At 54.8% G+C, this 26,494-nt stretch overlaps 3 protein-coding genes across 3 annotated transcripts; 2 read left to right on the top strand and 1 right to left on the bottom strand.

Moving 5' to 3' along the window:
- Nucleotides 1-124: 124 nt before the first annotated feature.
- Nucleotides 125-10,722, top strand: UBFD1 (ubiquitin family domain containing 1; the record flags this gene model as incomplete). Its single annotated transcript, XM_030460012.1, is given in 10 exon segments — nt 125-372; nt 548-786; nt 874-1,082; nt 1,890-1,955; nt 2,643-2,666; nt 2,668-2,732; nt 3,528-3,546; nt 4,743-4,806; nt 5,175-5,257; nt 6,445-10,722. Coding segments are annotated over 10 exon segments (1,128 nt in total), but the record flags the coding sequence as incomplete, so codon positions are not given.
- A 1,128-nt stretch (nt 10,723-11,850) lies between these two features.
- Nucleotides 11,851-20,899, top strand: ERN2 (endoplasmic reticulum to nucleus signaling 2). The gene is given in 30 exon segments (XM_030460105.1): nt 11,851-11,984; nt 13,050-13,093; nt 13,095-13,165; nt 13,462-13,495; nt 14,013-14,085; nt 14,389-14,461; nt 14,603-14,692; nt 14,695-14,724; nt 14,811-14,912; nt 15,123-15,384; nt 15,469-15,547; nt 15,618-15,651; nt 15,654-15,767; nt 16,058-16,179; nt 16,353-16,416; nt 16,419-16,528; nt 16,716-16,950; nt 17,221-17,311; nt 17,652-17,841; nt 18,072-18,171; nt 18,291-18,323; nt 18,326-18,426; nt 18,428-18,473; nt 18,476-18,489; nt 18,600-18,683; nt 18,685-18,751; nt 18,861-18,988; nt 19,222-19,345; nt 19,553-19,620; nt 19,687-20,899. Coding segments are annotated over 30 exon segments (2,883 nt in total). The 5' UTR covers nt 11,851-11,876; the 3' UTR covers nt 19,879-20,899.
- A 427-nt stretch (nt 20,900-21,326) lies between these two features.
- On the bottom strand, nt 21,327-26,479 carry PLK1 (polo like kinase 1). Its single transcript, XM_008490783.2, is given in 12 exon segments — nt 21,327-22,017; nt 22,244-22,426; nt 22,856-23,010; nt 23,442-23,519; nt 23,725-23,826; nt 23,829-23,882; nt 24,187-24,406; nt 24,799-24,892; nt 25,343-25,487; nt 25,590-25,758; nt 26,029-26,261; nt 26,264-26,479. Coding segments are annotated over 12 exon segments (1,791 nt in total). The 5' UTR covers nt 26,415-26,479; the 3' UTR covers nt 21,327-21,810.
- Between the last annotated feature and the right edge of the window lie 15 nt (nt 26,480-26,494).

The following is a 26,494-nucleotide window of genomic DNA, read 5'->3' as shown; positions in this document are numbered from 1 at the left end:
GCTTCCGCCCGGGCAGCTCAGCCAATCCCCGAGCGCCCGGGGGCGGGACACGCGGTGAGGCACCGCCCCTTCCTCTCCCTCCCTCCTCCCTCGGGCCGCTGCGGGCCGCCCCGCAGCCCCGGCAACGCGGGACGGGGTTCGAGACAGCGCTCCCCGCCTCGGCGGGTGGGGTGGTGGGGTTGTGGGGCTCCGGGCCTCCGGGGTTCCGCGACTCCGGAGCTTTGCTCCGGGCCTCCGGGGGCGCGGCCTGCGAAGCCCACACAGCCCAGCGGGCCGGGCTACGGCAGCCGGGCGGGCCCACGAGGCGGTGTCTCGCGTTTCCCGGCGTGCCCCGCGGCGGATTGTACACAATCATCATGGCCGCCGCCGATGGTAGGAGCCGGGGGAGCCCGGGGCGGGCAGGCGGGCAGGGACGGGCAGGGACGGGCGGACCGGGGGGACGGCACAGGACGGGACGGGCAGGGCGGCGGGGCGGGTCCGGGGTTGGGCCGGGCCGGGCCGGCACAGCTCCTCGCGGGCCGGGCGCTCCCTCTCCGTCCGCCCGCAGGTGCCGAGGAACCGGGCATGGAGGCGGAGGAGCTGGCGCCGGGCTGCGGCGGGGGAACGGCTCAGGCGCGGCAGCGAGGTCCCCGCAGGACCCGGAGACCGTCAGCAACGGCGGCGAGGAGGAGGGCGGGAAGGAGCAGGTGGAGCTGAAGGTGATCTGGAACAAGAACAAGTACGATGTGAAGTTCTGCCTGGACGGCACCGGCGCGGAGCTGAAGCAGAAGATCCACTCCCTGACAGGTCTGGCGGGGCCCCCGCGCCTCCGCGCTGCTCCCGCGCCCCTCGGGGGTCTCCTCATCCCTGTTCTTGCCCCTCTCCCTCCCCCAGGCCTCCCACCCGCTATGCAGAAAGTGATGTTCAAGGGACTGCTGCCGGAGGAGAAGACGCTGCGGGAAATCAAAGTGACAAACGGAGCGAAAATCATGGTCGTTGGCTCCACCATCAATGATGTGTTAGCGGTGAATACGCCCAAAGAAGCTGCTCAGCAGGAGGTCAAAGCTGAAGAAAATAAAAAGGAGCCGCTCTGCAGGCAAAAGGTTATTGATGTCTGGGTGGTTCCTGGCATGGGGCAGCTGGAGGGTTCACTGGCTCTGGTGCAACCTCTGCAGGTGCTGCTGCTGCTGCTGCCGCCTGGGAGGCTGGGGTCCCTTTCTCAGAATGGGGGCTCTGCACGGGGTCCTAGCAGCAGAAACACGTTTAGCTGGGCAGGGGCTTTGCAAGATGCTGCAGTAGCACTGACAGCCCCCTGCCTCCCTCAGAGTGAATTGGATTAAAAATTACATAGTGCATTATGCAACCACAGCCTTTATGGAACTTTATTTTCCTGTAATTTCTTGTAGTTGGGGCTCAGTTCTAGTTCCATCATTGCTGAAAGGTGCTCAGCAAGGCACAGGCTGTGAGCATGGGTTTGTTGGTCACTGCTGCTCCACCCTGTCCTGGTTTGTTGCTGTGTGTTACACTCTCAGAGGTGGAGGGGCTCTCTGCAGCTCCCTGGATGTAACATTTGGGCGTTAAAAGCTGTCTTGCCAAATGTTAATGAGATTTTTTAGCGTGTGGGGCTTAAAGTTGTTTAATTTTTCACAAATAGATATTTACATATATGTGTCTTCTCAAAAGGGTGTTACCCTCTGTGTTGAATTGGAGGCTTATTAATTTGTATAACTCTCTCAGACTGCCAGTGAAAGTGCTCAGTTAACTTCTAAAATTAACCCTTTCCAGTGCTGTCAGTGACTGGGAATGGGCCTTAGCTCTCTGCTGGTGTTACTGGGTTATGACTGAGGGTGCAGCTGGGAGTAAACTGAAAAGTGATTCTGTGGATTTTAATTTCTGTTTTTATATCGTAGCAACACAGAAAAGTGTTGGATAAAGGAAAACCTGATGATGTGATGCCTTCAGTTAAAGGTGTTCAGGTAGGTACATAATAAATACTTGAGGAACTGTCATAATCAGAGGGAGGGGTGATGTTGTGGTGTGAGGGCTTTTGTGGGCTCAGTCATTCCTTGACATCTTAGTAGAAAACTGGAAAGATGGATTGTCCTTATGCTTAACAAAGCCAAGAGGATCCAGCTCTCCTGTTTGTCCTGCTTTCAGCGGGGGAAGAGCTCCTTCTCTCCTCAGAAGATAACCCAGCTCTGTGTTTTGTCTTGAGTGTGGGATGTGGAATGAAAAGAATGTTGATAAAACACCAGTGTTTGGAGTTGTTGCTAAGAAATCAAGGACACTGCAGCTCCCTGTGCTGTGCTGGTGCAGGAGAAGCTGGGAAGGGAGCACAGCCAGAGGGATCCAGAGTGGGATGTGCCATGTGCCAGGGAATGCCATGTCACCCCAGTGCCATGCTGGGTGTACAGATGAGGGTTGGTTGGGGAGCTCTCCCTCTGTTATGGGGTTGCAGTGCTGCAGGGACAGGGTGGGCATTGGTCAGAAAGGGTGAGCACTTCTCCTGTGTGTTCTGTTAGTGGTTTTATTTCAGCCCATGGGTCTCTTTCCCTTCCCAATTCTCTCCCCCACCCCTGGGGGGTCTGGGGAGGTGTGTGAGGGGCTCTGTGGTGTTCAGGACCCTCTGGGTTACACCACACCACTCTGTTGCCTCTCTGCAGGAACGCCTGCCGACAGTGCCAATTATCTGGCATGTACAACAAGTCAGGGGAAAAAACTGACCTTTAACTTGAGCAGGACCGTTGGATGTGGTAGTGTACAAAAGTGAGCAACTCCAAAATCTGGGATGAATAATTGAGAGTTGGCTATATGTGAATTAATTGTGTGGCCTGGAAATGGCTTCTGGTGTGACTCAGGGAATAATGCTGTCACACTTCAAAACTGAGTTTTGTTTCTTCTCCTCAAGTGCTGCCCTCCCAGACCACTGAATAGTGCTGGGATTTTACTTCTGCTCCTGAAAAACCCAAGCTCAGTTGTGCCAGAGTTCTGATGCTCTAATCTGCTGCTCCTGGTGCCAAACAGAAATGGCAATATTGGCATTTCTGACATATCTCAGCAGCACTTTGTAAACACTGGTTTGGTGCCAGCATCACACAGAAGCTCAGTGACTTGGCTGAGGCTCCAGAGGGACTCTCAGAGCTGGGATTAAAGAGAGGAGTGCTGGCATTCCTGCCTCCTCTCCTTCCAGCCAGCATTAGCTGGGTGTCTTGTTTCAGTGATGCACAACTGCAGAAACTGTGGCATGTGCTGCTCTGCTGAGGAATGTTTGCTGTCCTGAGCTGTGCCAGGAGGAGATCAAAGTGCTGTGGTGATAATGTGGTGTCTGAGGACATCTCAGAGAGCCCCTGCCTCCAGCAGATGCTGAGCTTTAGTTTGAGCAGGATGAGGCAACATCCTAGTGGTGAACAAGAGGACTAAAAGTGCTTGTTCACTGTCAGTGCAGTAACCCAGCTGGGTGGTTGTGTTAGCTTTGGTGGCACCTCCAGCTGCTGTGTTATTTCCAAAGGAACCAGAAATCTTGTACGTTTTTGACCTTTCCTTTGTAGGGCAGACTTGACTGTGAGGGTATTTCTGGCTTTGAAACCCCTGGTGTACCAGATGCAGTGATTTTTCTTCTGGGCTAAGTGATGGAGTGAGACATTGTGGGTTTTTTCTTCTGTAGGTAGGGCAGCTAGATCTTTTTGTTATTGATGATGTGTTCTGAATACATTATTAGTACCTAGGTAATTCATCCTCTTCTTCACCTTCTAGATGAGTTTCAAGTTGAGTGTTTCTGAAGTGTTCTAGATTAGTCTTTCTTAAACTGTGAAATGTGATTCTTTTGGTAGTCATGTGTCTTCATGTAACCTGTTTTCCTACTTCTCAAAATTAGCAGTAGCTTGCTTCCTCTAGGGAATGGTTGTAGTTGCTGGCTGTTGAGGGGAAAAACTCCTTCCTGCTCCTAGAAATTCCTGTCAGGTGCCAGCACGTAAGAGTAAAACCAAGAGGGTGTTAACACAGGGAGTCCTGGAAAGCTGAGACTGATGCTTCCCACACACACAGCCTCCTTTCACTTCACAGATCTCTGTGTACCTGTTTGTGCTCTGGGGTGGTGTGGTGGATGTTTCCCAGTTGCTCTGTGCCATTTTCACAGACAGTGATAATTTGTCTGTTGCTGAACACAGGGAAGGGAAATGGATCTGTGGGATGCTGACTGAGAGCAAAGTGAGGTTTTGCTCAATGTATGAATGGGTAGTTCAGAGTCAGCTTAGTTACAGCACGGAGATTCAGAATATTCATCTTTACATCACTAAGTTGATCTCTCTGTGTACTTTTTCTAGGTAGATGCTTTTTTTCTAGATCACACAAATGTGATATAGCTAAGGAGCTCTTCCTAGTTCAGGATCTCCTTTGGAGAGTGTTTGTGCTTTTCTCTGTCTTATATCCCAGAGGATAATTTTAAGCAGGCATAAAGCTGGAACTAGAAGGAAAGCTCTTAAGTCTTCAGAAAGAAGTGAGGACAGAACTGTGACAGGAAAGTCTGCCATGCACCACAGACTCTGTTGTTCCTGTTGGTTACCTACAGCTGGCTGACGTTACTCCTGTCATTGTAGAGCCATCTCCTTTTTTTTGTTTCTTTCCCTGTCTGCTCATCAATAATTCCTTCCCTGTGCTTTTATAGTAATGGCTGAACACAGCCTCGGGTAAAACCAGGACTAGGATGTTAAAGAGTTGGGTTATCCTGTCTGTGTTCAGCTTTTTCAGCCTTGTCATTTCTGTAGAGCTTGGTACAGTCCCTGGTAGTCAGTCCTGAATGTTCTTACAGCTGGACCAGCTTTCCCTGTGGTGAGTAATCCTGCTGGTCTGGGTGGAGTTCCTTCTGGGGAAGCATAAAATAAAGCCAGGGTTTTTCCCCTCACTCCCTTTAGGCTTGAATCAGGGACACAGAAGCACTTAATGTGATGCAGAAGCATAAAATGCAAGGAGCTGAGTGTTCCAGCTTTGTATTTCTTTAAAGGCTTAGTGTGCCAGCTGTGGGGTGTGTGGTGATGTACAAGACAGGTGTCCAAAGTTCACCCAAGGAGGAGGCTGCTGGTGTGAGGAGCTTTTGGAAGTAATGGAGGGAGTACTGGAAATGAATATGAAATTAATATGAATATGAAATGCTGCTTCCTCAGAGATCAGAAATAATACTGTGATCAATTTTAATGTAGAGAGAACAGAAAAGTTACCCATGGGGTCCATTAAAAATGTGGTGAGTGAACCTATTGAAGGACATGAGGATTATCACATGATGGTAAGTAATGTCTCTACTTTTTTTTATTAATATCCAGTCTAATTACTTCATGCATATCCACACTGGAGGCTTCTCCAATGGAGCAGGTTGGAGATGGATGGTGATCCCAGCCTGCTGTGGAAGGTGGGAATGTGGGCATGGTCTGCTGCCACGGTGGGAATGTTTTGGGTGGCACATTGAGTATCTGATATTCTGTGGAAATCTGGGCTGGCTTCACACAAACATCAAGTGCTTAAGCATCATTTCATATCTTCTGTCTTGTGACAGTGTTAAACTGTAAAAATACTACTATAGAGCTCATGTTTTCTTCATGTTACTGATATTTTCCTGTATCTAGTTTAATTTCAAGTTTCTGATGTATTCCTATAAACATGAGGCCTTGCTGGAGGTTAAAAAAATAGGGATTTGATGCTGTAATATTTCATTCCATATGTAATTTTCTGAAAAACTGGCATTGGGTCTAGAAGAGTTAACACTTAATTCTGCTGAATTTTTTGATGGTTTTTTGAGGTCTTGCTTTCCAAAGTACAGTAACTAACTCTTAATGTTTAAGTAAGTTCCTTACAGAAGTCTGTTTCCTTCTTTATGGGTAGAAAGAAGAAATGTTATATCTTACAATTGCTGTCTGCAGGAGTGCACAGATTCAGTCTTTGTCCAAATACTTGATTTTTTGATCACTCCTGTAAGAAAATGTCCTCTTCAGAGTATGCTACGATGAACTTCTAACCTGGAGCAAGGACAGGGGCTATTGGCATGCCCTGGTGCTCCTCTCCTGCATATACTGACAGAAGCTAAGAGGAGGTTGTTGTGTCTAAATACAACATTCTGGGAAATGTTATGACTGTGAGAACACAGCCATGGCCTTGCTGAGCTCCTGCTTGGCCTCTCAGACCCCTGCACCCTGGTCATTCCTTCAGAGATGTTGAGTTATGCTCCAGGTTCTGTATTCCAGAGCAATTTTCTCTTGTTCCTGAAACTGTCCCAGGAAGAGCTCATCACTTCAGCTGGTTCTTTGCAGTTCTTGCTCCTCCAAGGAATTCTTTGCCTGCTTCCCACATAACCCTGGTATGCACCCAGTGCTGGGAGGAGGCAGTGGGTGCAGCAGAGGTGTCTGGTGTCACAGTGGGTCAGCTGCTGGGGTCAGCTGCTCTGTTTGCCCTTGGTAAATGTTGTTTTTAACTTTGCAGGCATTTCAGCTGGGCCCAACAGAAGCATCTTACTACTGGGTCTATTGGGTGCCCACTCAATATGTTGATGCAATCAAAGACACGGTGCTGGGGAAGTGGCAGTATTTTTGAAAGCACGCTCACCTCTGGCACAGGAAAATGACACAAAGCTAAGGACACTGCTGGGAGAGGCCTCCAACATCCCTGGATGTGATAGTCCTGGAACTTATTAATAAAACATGATAAACGAGGCACTGATGGAAGCCAGAGGTGATGTTCTTTCACCATTAGTTTACTTTTAACTTAAAAATTTCACCATCCCTTTTCTGCAGTCAACTTCAACCATATTTAAAGCAAATACAATGGAAATCAATAAATCTTAATTCACAAAATACTGTGTGTAATACACTTAAATCTGCTGAGAGTTGATCTTCCAATTTAGTTTTAAAACGGAAATGTTACAATGTATTACTGAGGATTTTTTACATGGTTTGAACAAAACCAAATATTTTCATAACCTTTCAGTTACAAGCATTAGCCTTTAGTTACTTGGTTGTGACTGAGAACTTCAGAAACCCTTTTTTAAAAATAAATTTTAACCAGTATGCAAAAGTGATGTTTATTAAGCCATATTCTGCTGGCCCTTTTGTTTCAGGTTTAACTCTTTGGTAGCAAAACTATTATTTTTTTTTTAACCCAAAGATGCCCTGCTCTTTTGGGGTTTTTTGTTTGTTTCCCCCCCCCCCCCATCCTCCTTTGTTTCTCAGTACTGGAAGCTCTGGGTTGGTCTCTGTGTGGTGTGTTTGGAGCAGACAAATACCCCTGTGGATGTTCCCAGTGCTGCTTCTGTCCCCTCTCATGCCCCCCTGGTGGCTGCCTCCCACCTGCACACCCCTTGGCTCCTGCTCTGACTCCTGACATGTTTTTCTGAGAATTTTTTGTTTTGATCCTGCATGTCACATTCTGGAATACTTTTGCAGCTGCTGTGGTGACACTGCTCTGTCTGAGGGTGCTGCCTGGGGGGAACAGTGACCCCACCTCACTGAAGGGTAACCCCAGAGACCTTCCTGCCCCTGCAGGGCAGGGACAAGCTCAGATGCCATTTGGGATCTTAAATAACAGGAGCAGGCTTTGGTACCCTGTATTTGAAAATGTGATCTTATTCACTGAATCTTACCAAATTGGAAACATCTATTCAGCAATTGGTTTTTGGGGTTTTTTAAATTTTATTTAAATAACCTTTCAGCTTTTCTCTTGCTCAAGTTTACAGGAAGTTCTTGCCCCTCATCCTGTCTGAAGTAATGCTTCTTGCCTTTGGTTGTGGCATCCTGCCTGTCATCTCAGCAATCCATGTGCCATTTCTCTCAGGTTTTGTGAATGAGCCTTTCAGTGCTGAAGGGATGCAGGCCCTGGGCAGGTGGTGTTGTGCAGCCAGGTGGGGTCAGTCTGGCTCTGTGCAGAACCTGCAGCTCACAGATCACTCCAGGTTTTAGCACTGGGTTTGCTCAGTGCAAGTAACTCAACGTTTTGTGGAACTGGTGTTGCAGGAATAGCTGATCTTGATCTATTTATTCCATGTCCATTTTTCACTCGCCTCAAAAGAGCCTGGTTGAAACTCAGCAGGTGCAAATTCCCAGATAAGTATTTATTTTATTTCTATTTTATTCTGAGAGGCTGAGAAAAGCATTCACTTCATGGTGTGTTTAGGTTCTGTGTTTACCTGTAGACTCTTGATAGCAACATAAGCAGTTTCTGGTTTGTATTTTCAGTTAGAACATTCATGCAATACAAATTTTAAAGGTGTTTCATATCCTCCATATAAACTAGTGATGTGCTTGTTCTCGTAGCTTGAGGTATTTCCTTGCTGTGTCCCAGCCACCAGCTGCGTGTCCTGGCATAAAGGGCTGGAGCTGGGTGGGCTCCTGAGCAGCCCCTTCCCTGGGGCCAGAGCAGGCAGGGGAGTTCATGGGAGATACAGTTGGGAATTAAATGCAGCTGACACACTTCTAATTGCCAACCCTGGTGCTAAGGCTTAAATTTCAATTTCAGTACCTGGTGGGAAGCACACACTACAGCATGGAGAGGACTGGGGACGTGGGCTTTCTGTGTCACTTGGGGCCACCTCTGCACTCCTGTCCTGTTGGCTCTGTGCTCACCATCTCCCTTGGGCCTGTCTGTGCATCCATCATGTTCTGTTTTCCTTCCCTGTCTGTTCCTTTGCCTGCTCCTTGCCAGGTTGTGCACTTGAGCTGCCAGGGCCTCTGTGCTGGATGCCCCTGCCCTGGTGGGACCCTGGTGCAGGGGTCAGTGCTGTGCCCGTGTCCCTCCTGTGCCAGGTACAATCCATAGCAAAAGAAACTGAATATAAAAACTGTGTACAAAGCAGCTTTAAATACAGAAAAGACAAACTGAGAAAGTGTGTTCCTACTTAGGTGATGCTTTTTCGAGGCAGATTTGATTTGAAAAAGGAAGTTGTTTCACTTTTTTGTTCTCAGTGCAAAGTTTGAATTAAAATACAGGGAAGTGATGCTTATATAAAATGTTATAACTGGTGTTTGTTGGCTTACTGCAGTAGGTTTCTTGGGAGTCCTTTGACATGAATATTCCAGCTGAACTTAGCAGCACTGCTTTTAAAGTCCTTTCTTTTTCAGAGTGATGTGGAGCTTTGTATCTTCTGGTATGTACTGATTTTTCCAAGGCAATGTTTGGCATTAACTAATGGTCATTAACATCTAAGAAAACACCATCTCTTGCTCAGTAGTGTCACAGTGTCACAGCTCTCCTGACTGAGGCGCTGTTTGCTGGGCAGCTCCAGCATAGCACAGGGTACTGTGGAGGAGCCTGGCAATTGGTCCTCAGCCAGACACAAATCTTGTGAGTAAACTGCAAATATAATCAGCATTTTGAGTTGGCTTATAAAGATTGTTTTGAGATTCAATGTGTAATCTTCCATAGGAAGTTTATGGTAATATCTGATGATTTCTGTGCAAAATTTAGTTCAGTTAAACTACAATTCAAACATCTCTTTTCACTGGAGATCTGTTCCCTGGTCTGTGCAATTCCCTATGAGCATTTTGGGGTATGAAGTTGTATCAAGTGCTTTGCAGATTTATTAATAGGGCATTAAAGCACCCATAGTGCAAACTTGGGTTTCCAGGGGCAGAGCTGGTGGGCAGTGTCTCCCTACACCCAGCTGCAGCCCTGAGCTCTCCATGGGTGCAGCTCAGCTGTGTGCTGAGTACTCTGCCCAGCACTGTGGATTCTTTCTCTCCTTATCCTGAGCTCAGTATTCCTTCCTTCTCTGTCCGCACATCCCAAGTTGTAAACATTTCCTGGGTCAGTATTGCACTGGAATGCAGAAGTTCATCCCTGAACCTGGCTTGTGTTTGAGCAGAGACTGTACCTTGTGTGAAGATCTTGTATTACCCACAAGTTTTTCCTATCAAGTTTAAGTCAATCATTAATTTCTGTTAATGAGACTTGGTAAGAAATGTAACTGAAATAAGGATGTTACAATGATGGAAAAGGAAAAAAATGACCTGAATCCAAGGAACCAGAGAAGCCCCAGCTAATAAGCCACATGTGCACAACCTGCTGCAGTCTGTACTTGATGCAGTTCCACCCATTGCTTCTTCATCCTTTAAGGGCCGAAGAGGAACAATTCCCTCACAGTGACACTGTCCAGGTGCCATATTGTGGTGGTCTGTCCAGGCACTCCCCTCCCACCACAGGGATGCAGTGGGTGCTCCCTGGGCTCGCTGCCACAGGGTTTCTGTCCAGACTTTCCTTCTGCTGTTTACTTGGTTTATGTTTTCCTCTGTAACTTGTTTTTTCCTATGGAGCCATTTTCTTTTCCAGCTCTGTACTCCAGACTTTTGACACCTGCTAGGGTGAGGTTGTTCCCATCTCAGTTTTGGTGTCCTCATCACTGGGGGGAGGAAGGGGACCAGGAGAGTTGTAGCAAGTCTTGTATGAAGCATCTGTCTGCCTTACCCTTAGCCAAGGATTTGCTTTCTCCAGCTCATGGAAGTTCACATCTTGTCCATATCCTACGCAACTCATTCTTTGGTTTTTATATTAAATAAAGTCTTAGATGTTTGTGTCCACTGCTGATTTATTTTAAATGGAATATGTAAGTACCATGTATTGCAATATTTTTAAATAATCTATTGCCTATTTCAGGGGAGGAGGAGATGACAAATATTTAGTCTTAGATTTGCACTGCTGGATTTTTTAAGTGACTGCTTATCCTATTGTTTTATTCTGTAAGATTAGTCTTATCAATTAAAATTTGATAATTAAGTATCTCTGTGTCTGAGTGTTTCTGTGCTCTGTACATACCAAGCCACTTTCCTACTGCATGAACAACTGTTGGCAAATGCTTTGTGATTTGTTTCTTTGCAGGAAGGTGGATGCAGGTGGAAATGCAGAGGAACCCGTGCTCACTGCCCCCTCTGATGCCATTGGTGCCTTTCCCCGGGGTGGGGTTTTGGGTGAACTGCTCCCGTGTGTCATTTTGTGCAAAAGGGATGGGAACTGTGGGACAAGCCTTCTCTAGCTCCCTCTCCAAACCCAGAGTTTCATCTTGGTTTTAGCTGTAGCTGTCTGTGCGGGGCAGAGCTCACTGGAGGTTGCAAATAGGGACAGCTTTTTGGGGTGTCAGAGGTGCCACTTTGGTGTCAGCCTGCAGAAGGAAGGTGCTCGGGAGCAGCCTGGTGTGTTGGGGCTTTATAACAGCTGGCAGGTGCTGCTCCTGTTGAGGGTGGCTTTAGAAACGTTCTCTCCCCTCATCCAGGTAAAAAAATGGCCGAAAGAGTTCAGTCGTGTTACCTCTGAGACAAAGTTCCCAATGCCTGCTTGTAAGTCACGGCTGTGCATCTCTTGGCAAGTTCGGTTTAATTTGCAGCTGTGGTCTCGCTGGGGGGCAGTGCAGGAATTCGGGGGGTGGGATTTGGAGCTGAGTGCTGCCGAAAATCCTGTCCAGCTCCAGCTCATCCTTTTGGGAAGAGCCTTCCCACCCGCACCTGTGCCCGGCTCTCCTGGAGGTGAGTTGCTGTGTGATGCAGCCGGGAAGGGCCCCGCACATCCCCGCAGGGCCGGGGCCGGTGGGCCGGGGTCCGCAGGCGATGCGGGGAGGGGTAGGGGGGATGCCTGTGCCCTTTGTCCCAAGTTGCGGGCGGGAGGAATTTTTCCCCGATCGGCGTTAAACCCGCGGGGGTGGAAACGGGAGCGATGCTGAAACAGTGAAGGGACCGGGAACCGAGGGGGGTCCAGGGGTGCACCCCAGCCCCTCCCGCTGCCCCGGCGCTGTTGGCCGCAGGTCTGCGGGGCGGGGAGCAGCCCGGAGGGCGGGGGGGGAGCAGGAAGCCGCATCCTGGATCCGCCCCGGCCCCGCTGACTCACGGCCCGGCGAAAGCGCGGCCCGGCCCGGCTCTGCACACCGCGGCCCCGGTATGTCCGGGACATGGGCGGCCCCGCCGCGCCGCTGCGCCGGAGGAGGCTCCGGGGGGGATCCGGGCCCTGCTCCGGCTCTGCTCCTGCTCCTGCCGCTCCCGGCACAGGTACGGCCCGCGGGGGGCAACGGGACCGCGACAGTGCCCGCGGGTGGGGGTGCGGGGGGTGGCCGTGCCCTGCGGGATGGGGGGACACCGACACGGGGGTGTGCGTGTCCCCCATGTGTCTCCCCGCCCGCCGGGCTGTGGCCGGACTGTCCCCGGGCTGGTGTCACCCGCAGGCACTGTCCCCGGTGCCCTGGCCGGGATCGGTGCCCGGGTCCAGCTGCAAGTGAGAGGTAGCGAGGGGCTGCCGGTGTGGCACACGGGGCCAAGGGATGTCCTGGGGACAGCGAGCGGGGCAGCAGCTTGCTCCATCTCGGCACGGCAGGGTGAGCCCGGCAGTGCTCCGGCTCCCGCAGCCCCGTGGGTCCGGGAGGTGTTTGCTGGGGGGGTACAGGTGCCCGGTGTGCCCTAGGCTGAGCTGAGCTGGGCTGGCTGGGCAGCAGCTCCTCGCCCCTGCGTGATGGTACGATTGCTCCCTCAACGTCAGGGCAGATGGAATTTATAGCTTTGAAGGCCCGGGGATCATTAATTGCATTTCTGGCATGAAAAGTCACCCAACTCGTTTGTTTCTGGAAGGAGTTGGTAGTTGGGCTGTTTGTGTCATCTTTAGGAAGGTGCCCGGCATTGTGGCCGGGAACAGCCCCACTGCAGCACATCCCCGCTGGTGGGAAGACTGCCTGGGGTGATGGAGGAGAGGAGAGGAAAGGAGACGAGAGGAAAGGCTGTACCGGCCCGGGACCCGGATCCCGGGTGGGATGTGACCAGTTCTGCGGGACCCGTGGTGCCACACATTGCCAGGGGTGCTTAATGCCACAGCTGTGTAAAGCACAGCATCTCCCAGCAGCCACTAGCAGATGTGATTCTGATGATGTGCTGTGGGCTGTAACTGGGGGAACGAGCGGATTTAATAACCGGTGCCAGGATTTTCCCTGTCGTGTTACACAGGGGATGTGGGGCCCTTCCCACAGCTGCTGCTGGGCACGGGATCTGCCGTGCTGCCTGAGGTGGCCCCTGGGGCTCTTCCCCAGACCTGTCCCTGCTCCCTAAGGACAGTATTTCTGTCTGCAGTGCCTCAAAGGCAGCGCTGCCACTGCCCCAGAAACGCTGCTCTTCATCCACTCTGGATGGAAATCTTCACGCAGTGAGTAAGAGCACAGGGGACATCAAGTGGACCCTGAAGGATGGTGAGTTGTGACCTCGAGTGCTTGCTCACAACCTGGCTCCCTGGGCCAGCTCTGGGTTAGTTGTTCCTCTAGCCCCGGGGATGCTGCCAGCCACAGCACACAGCCACGGGCATGGTTGTGCGTGGAGCAGAGCATCAGGATGGTGCAAACTGCTGCTGCTGGTGGGGACTGTTCTGGGCTTGAAATGCAAACAGGCAGTGGCTGGGCACGGCAGTGCTTGGCAAACACTGCCACGTTGTCCCCGACGGCGGGGAGAGGTCCTTCTGCTGACGTCCTTCTTTTGGTCTCTTTTTCAGATCCTATTCTGCAGGTGCCAGTTTATGTGGCAGAGTGAGTGTCACCCCCACGGGCAGCGTGTTCTGGGCAGGGGGGCAGCTGACACCTTCCCGAGGGGCACAGCTGCCCTCATCCACCCACAGTCCACAGCAAGAAAGGGGAAGCTCGGGGCAGGGAACCTCCCAGCCTGTGCTGTGGGGCTGCCCTGCCCCCAGTGTGAGCAGCCACTCCACACTGCCAAACGGTAGCACAGGAGCACAGGGAAGCAATGGAGGGAAGTGCTCCTGAAAGTGCAGGGGGAAGCAGGAGAGCGGGGAGGTCCCCAGGGGGGGCAGGGGACCGGGCCAGCACCTCTGGCAGGAACAGGGCAGCTGTGTGGAGTGACAGCACTGACCCAGAGCAGGAGTTACAGTCCTCTGGTGCTGGAGGGCTGGGGACAAGATTAAACCCCATAGTGAATCACCTCAGAGCCAACTGCTGATGGTTTCCTTCAGTGCAGCTCCTGTTCACTGCTTGGTGTGTGCCTGGGGCAGGAGGCATCTCCCTTTTCATCCTCCTCTCTCCATTCCAGACCAGCATTCCTCCCAGACCCCAATGATGGCAGCCTGTATATCCTGGGAGGAAAGAACAAAGAAGGATTGATGGTGGGGCTGCAGGGGCCCTATGCATCCCACCCACCCACCCCTCCTTGGGCTTCACCTTCATGACCTGCAGAACAGGAGAGCTGAAGCCTTCGGATGCTCCAGCTTGTCCTTGGCACCTGGAAGTTCAGGGCCAAGCTGTCTGGGAGCTTTTCATGCCCTCCGCTTGTCCTGCGGGTTGAGCAGTGAAGGCAGGCAAGGTGGAGGGGGCTGTCCCAGAGGACCTCTCCTTCTCACCCTGCTCTGGAAGGTTGGGAAGCTGCTCTTCAAGGAGGTGTTTCCCTGCCACTGCTGTCTGTGTTGCAGAAGCTGCCATTCACCATCCCAGAGCTGGTCCAGTCCTCCCCGTGCCGCAGCTCAGATGGAGTGCTCTACACTGGTACGCAGGGAGCAGCCACCCCCGGACCCAGAGCCTGATGGGGACCCCCCAGGAGTGTGTCCCTGGGGGAAGACAGGAGAAGCCTTAGGGGACAGACAGCAGGACTGCAGAGACTGACAGAAAATGTATTTTCTGGCTCAGGAAAGAAGCAGGACACCTGGTTCATTGTGGACCCCAAGTCAGGGGAGAAGCAGACCACTCTTTCCACAGAGGCCTGGAACGGGCTGTGCCCTCGAGTCCCCTGCTCTACATCGGCCGTACCCGTAAGGCAGTCCTGCTGTCTGTCTGCCTGTCTGCCCCGGGGAGCGGGGTGCTGGGCAGTGACCTGGCTGCCCTCTCTCCTCCCCAGAGTATGTCATCACCATGTATGACACCAAGTCACGGGAGCTCCGCTGGAACGCCACCTTCTCCGACTACTCGGCACCACTCTGTGAGGAGTCCTACCCCTACAGTGAGTGTCCCCGCGGGGGCCACCACCCCACGCCCTCTGCAGGGGACCTGGCTGGATGGCACCCGTGGCCATGCAGCCATGGCCGGCGGGTCTGGGCTGTGCCACGCTGGGAATAACATTAGCAGAGCAGAGCAGAGCAGCAGGACATGGGCTGGGGTGGGACCTGTCCCCCGTGCAGCCCCCTGCATGGCTCCCTCTGGCTCTGCCCAGAGATGGCACACTTCGCCTCCAGCGGGGACGGGCTGGTGGTGACACTGGACAAGGAGAGCGGGGAGGTCCTGTGGGCACAGAACTATGGCTCCCCCATCGTTGGCATCTATGTGTGGCACCAGGACAGCCTCCGACGTGTCCCCCACCTCAACCTGGCCATGGAGACCCTGCGCTACCTGACCTTCCACTCGCAGGACATCCCTCTCCTCAAGTGGAGCTACCAGTCCGTGAAGGACTTCGCTGCCACCAAGACCCAGCTGCTGTAGGTGGCTCCTGTGCTGTGGCCACTGGTGGCACAGCTCTGAGCTGTGACAGAGGCAGGGCTGATGCTTGTCCCTCCCCACAGGCCAGCGCTCTACGTGGGGAAGCATGCATCCAGCTTCTACGCCCTGACCTCCCTGGTCCATGGCAGTGTGGCTCTGGTGGTGAGTCTATTTTTGGGGTGGCATGTGCAGGTCCTGGCTGCATGGTGCTCCATGATCTGCTGTCCCCCAGCCCCAGGGCATCACACTGGCCAGGATTGACGGCCCACCACCGATGAGGTGACTGTGAGAGACTCAGGGGAGTGCGAGATCACACCCAGCACCGAGGTCAAGTACCCCCAGGGCAGCATCACCTCACTCCACAACCAGTGGCTCCTGATAGGTGCGGACCTGTGAGCTCTGCTTGTGTCCCTGCTCCTGGAGGGTGCCTGGGGGGGCAGCCCAAGCCACCTGTGTGTTTTGGGGTGTCAGCCTTTCCCTGCTGCCTGATACTGCTCTGGGATGGAGCTGCCAGGTTGTAACATTGGTATTATTTGTGCCTCCCATGAGAAGGGGCACTCCTTCTGCTGGCATCACCCTGTGCAGAGAGCTTGCATTGGTGGTGGAGAGGTGAGGGACTGATGCTGTGACCACAGAGGCGTTGATGGGTCTCTCTGTCCTCCCCCACCTCAGGACACCACGAGCTGCCTCCCGTGGTCCACACTACGATGCTGCGAGCCTTCCCCGAGAACCTGAGGAAGACAACAGAAACCATCATCCCCAGAGCTCCTCCTGCCAGGACCGTGTTCGATGATGTGAGCGCTGGAGCTCCTCAGGGTCCCACCTCCCAGGGTCCCAGCTCCATGCTGGGGGAGCCTGGGGCCGTGCCAGGTCCCTGAAGGGGCTGGGTTGTGGGTCCCCGGCAGGGGTTGGCAAAGGGGGAGGGTCCCACCCCCAGGGTGTGACCCATCCCCGCTGTGTGCTGCAGTTCCTGGCCCCGGGCAGCCCGGATGAGTTAACTGTCCGCAGCGAGGGGCAGTTCCCCCCGGATCCCCTGCCCGGGAGCAGCTGGAGGTGTACCCCGAGGCAGGAGCCTGGGACCTGCTGGTGGCTGGCATGGGCACTGCGCTGCTGGGAGGGGGGGTCCTCTTCCTCCTGCTGGTGGTGAGTGCTGGAGCTGGGCTGCTGGAGCAGGAACGGCGTGGCTGGAGCCCTGGAGACTGACTTGAGCCCCATGTCCTGTCCCGGGTGCAGGTGTCAGGGCTGTGGCTGCCATCAGCACCCGTCAGGAGGTGTGGGGGGCTCTGCTGGGGGTGCACATGGCTGAGCTCCTCCCTGCTTTGTGTTCCAGAAACTGCAGCGGCAGCAAGCGGTGCAGCAGCAGCAACTGGAGCAGCAGATCCAGCTCCTGCAGCAGGAGATGGTGCTCCCGGGACGGAGCTCCAGGCAGGGGGTCCCTGCAGAGCCCGGGGAGCCGGGGCTGAGCCGGGGCAGTGGGTCACAGCCCCCGCAGAGCTCCAGCTCCCTGGACCTCCTGGAGGAGCTGCCTAACGGGATGGTCAGCCCAGACCCGGCGGCTGCTGGAGGTGTGTGTGGTGGGAAGAGGCAAGAGGTCTGTCCCCAGGTGTTGTCACCCAAAGCAGGGGCAGAGAAGAGATGCCCCCGCACACTAGGGGGCTGCAGCCCCGCTGACAGGGGAGGAGGTGCAGGACCTGCTGCTGGATGAACAAGAGCTACAGAAGCAATTGTAGCAGTAGTGGGGCCCCAGAAGCAGCCAGGAGGTTGAAGAACTGGACATCCTCTGTATAGGACTAATGCTCACAGATTGAAGGATGGTCCTTCCTCTTCCTCTGCAGATGCAGAACCAGATGTGATCGTAGTTGGGAAAATTTCTTTTAACCCCAAGGATGTGCTGGGCCATGGAGCTGGAGGAACCTTTGTCTTCAGGTGGGTGGCACACTGGGTGCTTGCCCTCATCCCACTCTCGTTGCCCTGGTAGCCACAGGGACTGCTCAAGGGTAGTGGCGCGTGGCTCAAAGGCTTTTAAGAATGGGTTGCCCCTTGAGGAGCCTGAGCCCCTGGTTTCCAGCTCACTGCAGAGATTTCTGCCTGCCCATGGCTGGGACAAATCTTTAGGAGTCAGTCCAGGGTGACCCCCCCAATGCTGAGGACCCCAAGGGTCGAGGTTCCAGCTTCAACCAGGTCTTGGTCAGGCTGTGGATGTGCAGGGACGGGCTCTGCTCTGGCTGGGGCTGTGCACAGCCACGGCCACCAATTCTCCCCACAGGGGACAGTTTGATGGTCGGAACGTGGCCGTGAAGCGCCTGCTGCCCGAGTGTGTGCACCTGGTGGAGCGGGAGGTCCAACTGCTGCGGGAGTCGGATCAGCACCCACACGTCCTCCGCTACTTCTGCACCGAGAAGGACAAACAGTTCCACTACATTGCCATCGAGCTCTGCTCTGCCACGCTGCAGGAGGTGAGCCCAGTCTTCCCCTGCCTGCTCCTGGGGAGGGTGAAGCACACAGGAGGGCAGATTGCTGCCGAGGGAAGAGATGGTGACTGGAAGGACTGGAAATGGCAAGCCTTGGGCACACAAGCTGCCTGCAAACAGGCTTCTCTTCTCCCATCTCTGTCAGCCCAGCAAGCCTTGCCTCTGTACATCAGGGGCAAATCGCTTCATCTCTCTCTGCCTCTGTGTGGTTCCAGTATGTGGAGAGCCCCAGGTTTGATCGTCACAGCCTGGACCCCGTGTCCCTCCTGCGCCAGACCATGTCAGGACTGGCCCACCTCCACTCCCTCAGCATTGGTAAGGGGGTGGGCAGGGGTCCCTGTGTCCTCAGCCAGAGCTGGGGGCAGGCAGAGCCCCCAGTCTGCTCCAGCTCTGCCACCACACTGGGCGGTTACACTGCCCGCTCTCTCTTCCAGTCCATCGGGACCTGAAGCCCTGTAACATCCTCATCTTGTCCCAAATTGCCACGGGCAGATCCGAGCTGTCATCTCTGACTTTGGCCTCTGCAAGAAGCTTCAGGGGGACGACCAGAGCTTCAGCCTCCGCTCCGGCAATCCCCGGAACCGAGGGCTGGATTGCACCTGAGGTGCTGCAGGAGACCCCAAGAAGAACCCGGTGAGTGGGCAGTGTCCTGCTGCAGCCCCTTGCACCAGAGTCCCCTGTGCTGGCAGCAGCCTCACGGTGAGCTGCTGAAATGTTCAATTAAGATCCCTTTGTGCCTCCAGACGTGTGCTGTGGACATCTTCTCAGCAGGATGTGTCTTCTACTATGTGGTGTCAGGAGGAGGCAGCAATCCCTTTGGGGACAGCTCTGAGGCGACAGGCCAACATCTTGTCAGGCTCTTACCAGCTGAGCTGCCTGCAGGAGGAAGCTCACAGTGAGATCCTTCTCCTTGGCCATGTCCCACGGGAAGCCCTGAGCCAAGGGGTGTAGCTCCCCCTCCCTCTCAGGGGTTTAGTTCCCCATTGTGTTCTTTCACCTTCCAGATGATCTTGTTGCACGAGAACTGATTGCTGCCATGATCAGCCCGAGGCCCAGCACCGACCCCTCAGCCTCCATGGTCCTTGTGCATCCCTTTTTCTGGAGTCAGGAGAAACAGCTGCAGTTCTTCCAGGTGAGCACACGCTGTCCCACCAGGCAGCAAACACCGGGGTGCTCTGCACAAAAAGTGCTGGAAACGGATGTGTTCAGGTCAATGTGCACACTGAGCTCACTTTTGCAAGGGGTTGGGGGGTCCCTGGGTTTAGGGCCGGGCTCTTCATCCCCCTCAGCACAGGCTCTGCTCCCTGGCGCTGGATGGGGTGGCACAGGGTGGGGGGCAGCGCTGTGACCCCCCGGTCCTCGCAGGACGTCAGTGACCGCATTGAGAAGGAGTCAGCCGAGGGCGCAATCATCTCAGCCCTGGAGGCGGGGGCCCGGGCGGTGGTGAGGACCAACTGGAGGATACACATCTCCCTCCCGCTGCAGACAGGTACCACCCCTCCCTCCGAATCGGGCCGGGAGTGGGGGTTCCTGGGCAGCAGCTGGAGCCGAACCCCATAGTGGTGCCCTGGGAGGGCAGAGCAGTGCCCGGTTTGGCGCTGGTTGGCAGTGCTCGCCCTGCAGTCCAGGGCTGCCGGGGCTCGGGGTGGGGCTGTGGCTGTCCCACCTCGCTCAGTGCCTCTCCTGCTCTCCCCAGACCTGAGGAAATTCCGCACCTACAAGGGGGGCTCGGTGCGGGACCTGCTGCGGGCCATGAGGAACAAGGTATGTCCGCCCCGTCCCTGCACCCCGCCGGCCCTGCCCCCGCTCACCTCTCCCTCTCTCTTGCAGAAACATCACTACCACGAGCTGCCGAACGATGTCCGGGCAGCCCTGGGACCTGTCCCCGACGGCTTCGTGCAGTACTTCACCTCCCGCTTCCCCCGGCTGCTGCTGCACACGCACAGCACCATGCGGGCCTGTGCCCACGAGCGGATCTTCCACTCCTACTACTGCCCGGGCCCGGGGGACGATGGCAGCTGAGGGGACACGGCAGGATGGCACCCACCACGCCAGGCTGCTCCTCCCCATCTCCACCCCCATCTGCCGCCGATGGGAGCAGCCCCGGGGGCTCTCCGTGTCCTTCCCCCCCACCCCGGGGTGAGGTGGGGTCCCAAGGGGTAGAAGGAGAGGTGGTAAGCAGGCTGGCACCAGCTGTCACCTGAGGGCTCCTGAGCCCCACCGCAGGGTCAGGCTCGGGGGCCTGAGGGCATTTGTCTCAGAGACCAAAGGAACCTTCGTGGCACACACGGTGCTTGGAGGAGAAGAGGAGGGCAGCTGGGGAGTGAAGCCCGGGCAGAGCCACAGAACCGGGCTGGGCCGGGTCCCGAGGGGTCAGGGAGCTCCATCCGTGCATCCTCCCCTGCCACACACCTGGGGAAGTGACTCTTGTGGAGTGTGACAGTGACAGGGATGATCCACAGCAACAGCAGCTCTGCACTCAGCACCCCAGCCCAGGCTCAGACCTGTCTCTTTGCAGCAGGGCTGCTGAGGGCCAGGTGCAGCACCAGCACTTATCCTGAGAAAGAAACGTTTTAATTCTCAGCTGGGCTGAGAAAAAGGTTTTTCCCCTTTTGGACACCAGCATCTTGTCAGAGGGCCCAGGACAGTCCTGTGCCTGGGAACCTGAACAGTTTGTCCCTCAGCACAGTCGGGCAGGGGCAGTTCTGGGCACACAGAGGCAGGGAAGCCCTTCTCCCCAGGATCAGTCCCTTCCTGCATCTCCCACAGCCTCTCCTGGCTGCTGCCTCACAGGTGTTCTGGTTAGAGGCATCCCATGGATTTCATAGGAGCCTGCAAGCACGGCCCCTGCCAGGGCAGAGCCCCTCCTGGGCAGTAACTGTATAGTCTGATCCCTCTGGGTGCTGGGGTGTGGGGTTTACACAGGTAACACAGGGGTGCTACCTGTTTGGTTTTAGAATGCTGTAGAACATTTTGTACAAAAAGTGCTATAGAAAAACCTGAAAAGCTTGTCCTGATTAACAATAAACTGGCCTGAGAGCACCAGGAGGTGCTGGCTGTGAGCAATGGTGGGAGAAGGTCCAAGGTAGCTTTCTGGGCTCTTGGTAAAGTCTACAACAGCTTCTGCCAATTCTATAGGCACATTTGTGGGCATCTTCTGTGTAGCAATCCAGTCCAGTGTGAGCCTGCAGGTCAGAGCACAGCTCAGCACAAACAGCACTAACAATTCATTCACTCCCTCCCCATTTCCTACCACATTCTGCTGCTGTTTCCCTCTTGCTCTGTGTTAAGAGCTGCACTGAGGAGCCAGGGGCTGCCCCTAAGGACAACCAAGCACAGCTCTCACATGGAGGGGAAGCCCAAGGGAAGGTTTCTGCTCCCTCCCTCTCAGCAAGGGCAAGGGAACCACAGCAGGCTTGGACACTGCAGTGAACAATCTTTAATCAAGTTATGTAACATACAAAAGTTCAGGTTTCATGTAGGTCACTTTCAGTATTAAAAGGCTGATTGCTCACCCTTGGGCATGTTAAATATCTTACCTTGAATTTCTACAAGAGAAACAAAAGCCTAGAGCACGAGCACAGCCATGTACAAATAACTTACATTGATAGTTCTGCTCTCTCCCATGCTTCGTTCTCTCAAGAGAAGGCCCAGGAGCCTCAAACAAGAGGGTTGGGTTTTGAGTCAGGCTGTTGGAAGTTAGTGAAAAAAAAAAAAGACTGGATATGCAATTTAAAAAATAGACTTTCTATTAGGAACAGGAGCAAGAAACCTTTGGATATCAGTCAGTGAACACACCATTCCACAGCATCAGGGCTTCCTGGAAGGCAACCAGACCCGAGCCAGGAGTGGGAACCAGCCCTGATGGTCTCAGCAGGGCTGCTGAGAGAGAGACCTCCCCAGCCACAGCCAGGACAGTTTGGCACAGGTGTGGAGTCCATGGAAAACCAAGGCCTAAGCAGACGATTTCCCCCGGGCTGAGCCAGACTTGGAAGTGAGGAGTTTCTCCACCATGGTGCGGGCATAGCGCAGGCGGCTGGAGAGTTCCTTGCAGCAGCCGTGCTCCTCGATCAGGCTCAGCTTGTAGGTGCGGAAGTCCCGTTTCTCATCGATGTAGGTAACAGCAGCCATGAGAGGGCACAGGATGACCTTGGTGTGGTCCTGTGGAGAGAGAGCACCATGTCACCCTGGGGTAAACCATCCCAGCAGGGCTTGGGGCAGCCACCAGAAGCTGACACAGGACAGGGAACAAATTGCCAGCCCCAGACAGGTCCAGAGCACAGCACAGGGGGCACAGAGCCTCCCAGTGCTCTGGCCGTGCCCTCGGGCTGCCCTGCACACAGAGCTGGGCACAGCTGGGCTCTGCCAGCCCTGCAGGAAGCCTCACCTGGAAGAAGTTGATCTGCACGGTGCCGTTGCTGAGGTGCAGGATGATGGCACTGCGGGTCCGGAACCAGGTGCAGAGGTAGGGCAGCCGGGCCAGCTCGTCACCTTCCCGGGGAGTGATGTTGGCACCTGCCTTCAGCAAGTGCTCACTCATGTAGTTCCGGAAATATTTCAATAGTGTTATCTGCAGGGGAAAAAGGGCTGTAAGCAGGCGGGCTGAGGGTGATCCCTGCCATCTGGTGAAGCCCTTCCAGTCTCAGAACCTCCCTACACCTTCCAGAGCTTGAGGTGTCGCTGCACAAAACTTGGGCAACTTTAAGTTAACTCTGTGATACTCCCAATCCTGCTTCACTGAACACCTTGGTACACGCAGCTCTTGTGAGCACTGAATTTTGTGAAACTGCTCATAAATAAGCCTGACACAGCATCTAGAAATAAACAGAGCTGCCAGTGCCTGTCCTTGAGGACATGTTTCACCAGTCAGAAGGAATCCTGCAGAATGCCCCATGTTACAGATGTTTCTCCCTGGAACCCACCCAACAAAGCCCAGCAAGGCCAGCTGAAATCCCACCAGGTGCAGCCCCCCATGAGGGCTCCAGTCCCCAGGACTCACCTTCTTGTTCAAGGCAGAGGGATAGGACCTCACAGTGAAGTAGGACTCTGTGTTGTTCTGCTCGATGTACTGCAGGCTGTCCCCATCATTGTACATAATAAGACGAGTGGAGTCATTAAAGAGAACTCCAACACTGTTGTCACACAGCTGGTAACCTGGGTCACAAGTGGGGATCACACTGGTTGTGTGAAATGCACCAGCAGAAGGTTATGTTGTCCCTGAGAGCCATCCCACCAAGTCCTGGCCAGGTCTTAGACTCTCCCCTCTTGGTTCAGGTCTGGGTGACACTTTTCCTACTCTGTTTTTCTCACCCTCCCTTGTTGCATCACTGCTGCAGAAGCAACTGGAACTGCCACAGTGGGTACACAAGCTCACTGCTGGCCATCTCGTGCAGCAGGTAGCCATTTTCTACCTTAAAGTGGCTCACGTTCAGTGACCACTACTCTAGGTGTTTGGTAACATTCCTGGTGGCCATCTTGAACACACACTCAGGAAAACTGTGACCTATGCAACACCCAAATCCAACCTTCCCCCCCTCCTTTCAGAAACAACAAAAATGCTGAAGTATTGCCCCCATGTTACCTACCTAGGCCATATTTATCTGAGTAGTCCACCCATTTGCTAACCCAGAAGATGGGAATGCAGGCTGGGTCTTCAGCTTCTTCTGCAAAAAGGAAGTGAGTTTGTTAGAAGACATTTCACAGCATCTTGCTCACCATATCCAACAGGCAATGCAAAAGGAAGGTAAGCAGCTTCTCAGCAAGGCTGAACCTCAGCTCAGCTAGTCTCTCACTTCAAACAGCATCAGAGCAGCAAAGCAGGAAGTTCTCTGGGAAGGCTGGTGCCTGTGGGGTTGTCCCCAGACTCACCTTGTCTCACTGGTACTCTCTCAGAAGGCTTGGCTGAGTTGACTGCAGTCAGCTGCTCCAGCATGTCAGCTAAATGACAGTCAACAGCATCCCTCAGCTCCTCAGCCCAGCCACATCTTCTTTGTCAGGCAACTTCTCCAGCGCGGGGCTGTCTGGTGCTGGGACAGGAAAGAGCAGAATGGGGGTGTGAGGAGGGAATGGGTTTGTAAAGGCACCAGATTGATGATGTATCCAGCTGTAAGACACCCATCCCATATCCCATCTGGCTAAAGCCAGTGCTGGCACTTCCTGCCCACTTTGGCTTTGGGCACAGTGAGACCTCCTCTCACTCACCCACAAAACACTCTGGGTTTTCACAAGAGCTGTGAGCACAGGTGATGCTCAGGTTCCCCATGGTGGTTCTACAGGTGTCTGGAGGCCAGGCAGGCTCTGACCCCCATTCCCTCGTGGCACCCCTCTCACCTTTGTTGAGTGCAATCAGGGGTTTCCGCCCGTTCATCTCCATCCCGCTGGGAGCCAGGGAGAACCTAGGGGCCACGGTGAGGCAGCTGGTGGGCAGGCGGCTGGGGATGTACCCTGAGGTGAAGAACTCATCACTCAGCAACTCGTCAATCGTCGGGCGGGTAGCAGGGTCAGACCTCAGCATCTTCTGGATGAGGTTAGCAGCTACAGGGTTGATGTGCTGAGAGGAGAGGCAGTTCAGAGACGTGGTGGGGGATGAGGTGTGCCAGCACCAAGGGCTGGGGAAATGCTGGGTGTGCAACCCAGGGAAAGTTCTGCTGGGAGCAGAGAGCTCCTGTGCTGGCTCAGGAAAGCAGGAGCAAGCCTGGGGAGACAGAACTGGGCAGGCATGGAGAGCTGTCTCCTGACAGCATACACAGCCTATAGACTTGGTAAAGATTGAATCAACAGCAGCAGAATGAGCTGGAGACTCTGGAGGGCTTGAGTGTACCCATTTAACCCCTCCTGCCAAGTTCCACCATTGCCGTGGAGCCTACCCGTGCCAGACACAGGATGGTGCAGCAGAAGGCTGCCCAAGAACTGCTGTGAGGTGAAGCAGGAACAGCACCTTACCTTGGGAATCGTGTACTCATTCTTCTTGATTCGGATGTAGGTCTCTTTTAGACAAGAGGTTTCAAAAGGTGGTTTCCCCACCAGCAGAGTGTACCTGTGTGTTCACAGACAAAAGGGTGTCAGTCCTGCATGAGGCAGCCTGCGAGAGAGACTCAAGTGCAGAGGTGATACTGTGCTGAGTACACCCTGGGACTGTCCTGGCAGAGGGAACACACGTGGTGGCACACAGAGGAGTGTGCACTGTGCCTAGCTCCTGTCCCCTGAGGAGGGAAGCTGGGAGCTTGTGCCCTCTAGGGAACATTCCAGTGAGGAAGTCAGGGCTTTTGGGAGATGGCTGGAGCCAGCTGTGGTGTGTACAGCCCAGCCCACAGACACATGCACACCAGCATGTGCAGAGCATGGGGCTGGCTGGTGTGCTGCTGGGCTGCAGGGCTCAGCCCGGGCTGCTCCTCTGGAGGCAGCAGAGCTTCAGCTAACTCTGAAAAACTCTGAAGAGAGCTGAGCCACGGGCACCACCAGGCCCCACAGACACGTTTTGACTCACATGATGCAGCCAATGGACCAGATGTCCACCTCGAAGCTGTGCCCCTTCTTGCCCAGCACCTCAGGGGCAATGTAGTTGGGGGTCCCACACAGGGTCTTCTTGCGTTCACCCTCGTACTCCACCTTGGTGGCCAGGCCGAAGTCACCTGGGGAGAGAGGAGGAGTGACAGGAGATATCCTGGGTGGCGGGTCCCTGGGGCTGGGGACCCTGCTGGGAGGGGATGGGGCACTGTACCTCAGACACTTACCGATCTTCACCTCCATGTCGTCGCTGAGGAAGAGGTTTCCCAGCTTGAGGTCCCGGTGGATGACCCGGTGGCTGTGGAGGTACTGGCAGCCCAGGATGGTCTGGCGCAGGTAGTACCGAACCTCGGGCTCGCTCAGCGCCTTGCGACGCTTGTGCAGCTCCAGCAGCGACTGCAGATGGGGGGAAGGGCAGGAAACGGTCAGCACGGGGACACCGGCACCCCCCGAACCCCAACGGGCAGGATCCCCCGACCCCACCACCCCTCACCCTACGGCAGCAAAGCTCCAACACGAGGGGGCCGAGCCCGGGGGGGTGGGGAGTGGGGTCAGCACCAAAGGGCACCCACACAGCCCCCTTTCCCCCTCCCCAGCGCGGCTCCTACGCGACGGAAACCGCTCGGGACACCGATCCCCGGTCCCTAACGGCCCCCAGCCCCTCACCCTGCGGCGGCAGAGCTCTAGGACGACGTAGACGAAATCGGAGTCCTCGAAGAAGCCCTGGAAGCCAACGACGTGTCGGTGCGCCAGGCTGCGGTGGATGGCGATCTCCATCGACATCTTCTCCTTCTGGTGGGGCTTCACTAGCAGCGATTTGGGCACCACCTTCCCGGCGTAAACCTCGCGGCTCTCCGCCTCCGCCAGCTCGTAGCACCGAGCGAAACCCCCTTTCCCAGGAACCTCCCGCGGACGTAGCTCCGCCGGGTCCGCGGGTCCAACAGAACCTTCGGGACCTCTTTGGCCACCAAAGCCACCGCCGTGCCCACCCGTGACGATGGCGGAGGCGGGGGTTCCGTGGGTTTCGACGTTTTTCCTCCCGCCGCGCTCATGGCGGGGCCGGTGCGGAGGGGACCGGGAGAGCGGTGCGGGCGCTGCCGGATTCAAACGCGGCCCCGGGGCCGTTAGGGAC

The sequence above is a fragment of the Calypte anna genome, chromosome 14 (assembly GCF_003957555.1).
Source record: "Calypte anna isolate BGI_N300 chromosome 14, bCalAnn1_v1.p, whole genome shotgun sequence".
Taxonomy (NCBI): Eukaryota; Metazoa; Chordata; class Aves; order Apodiformes; family Trochilidae; genus Calypte; species Calypte anna.
The sequence above is the reverse complement of the archived record's forward strand: the minus strand, read 5'-3'. Positions and strand labels throughout refer to the sequence as shown.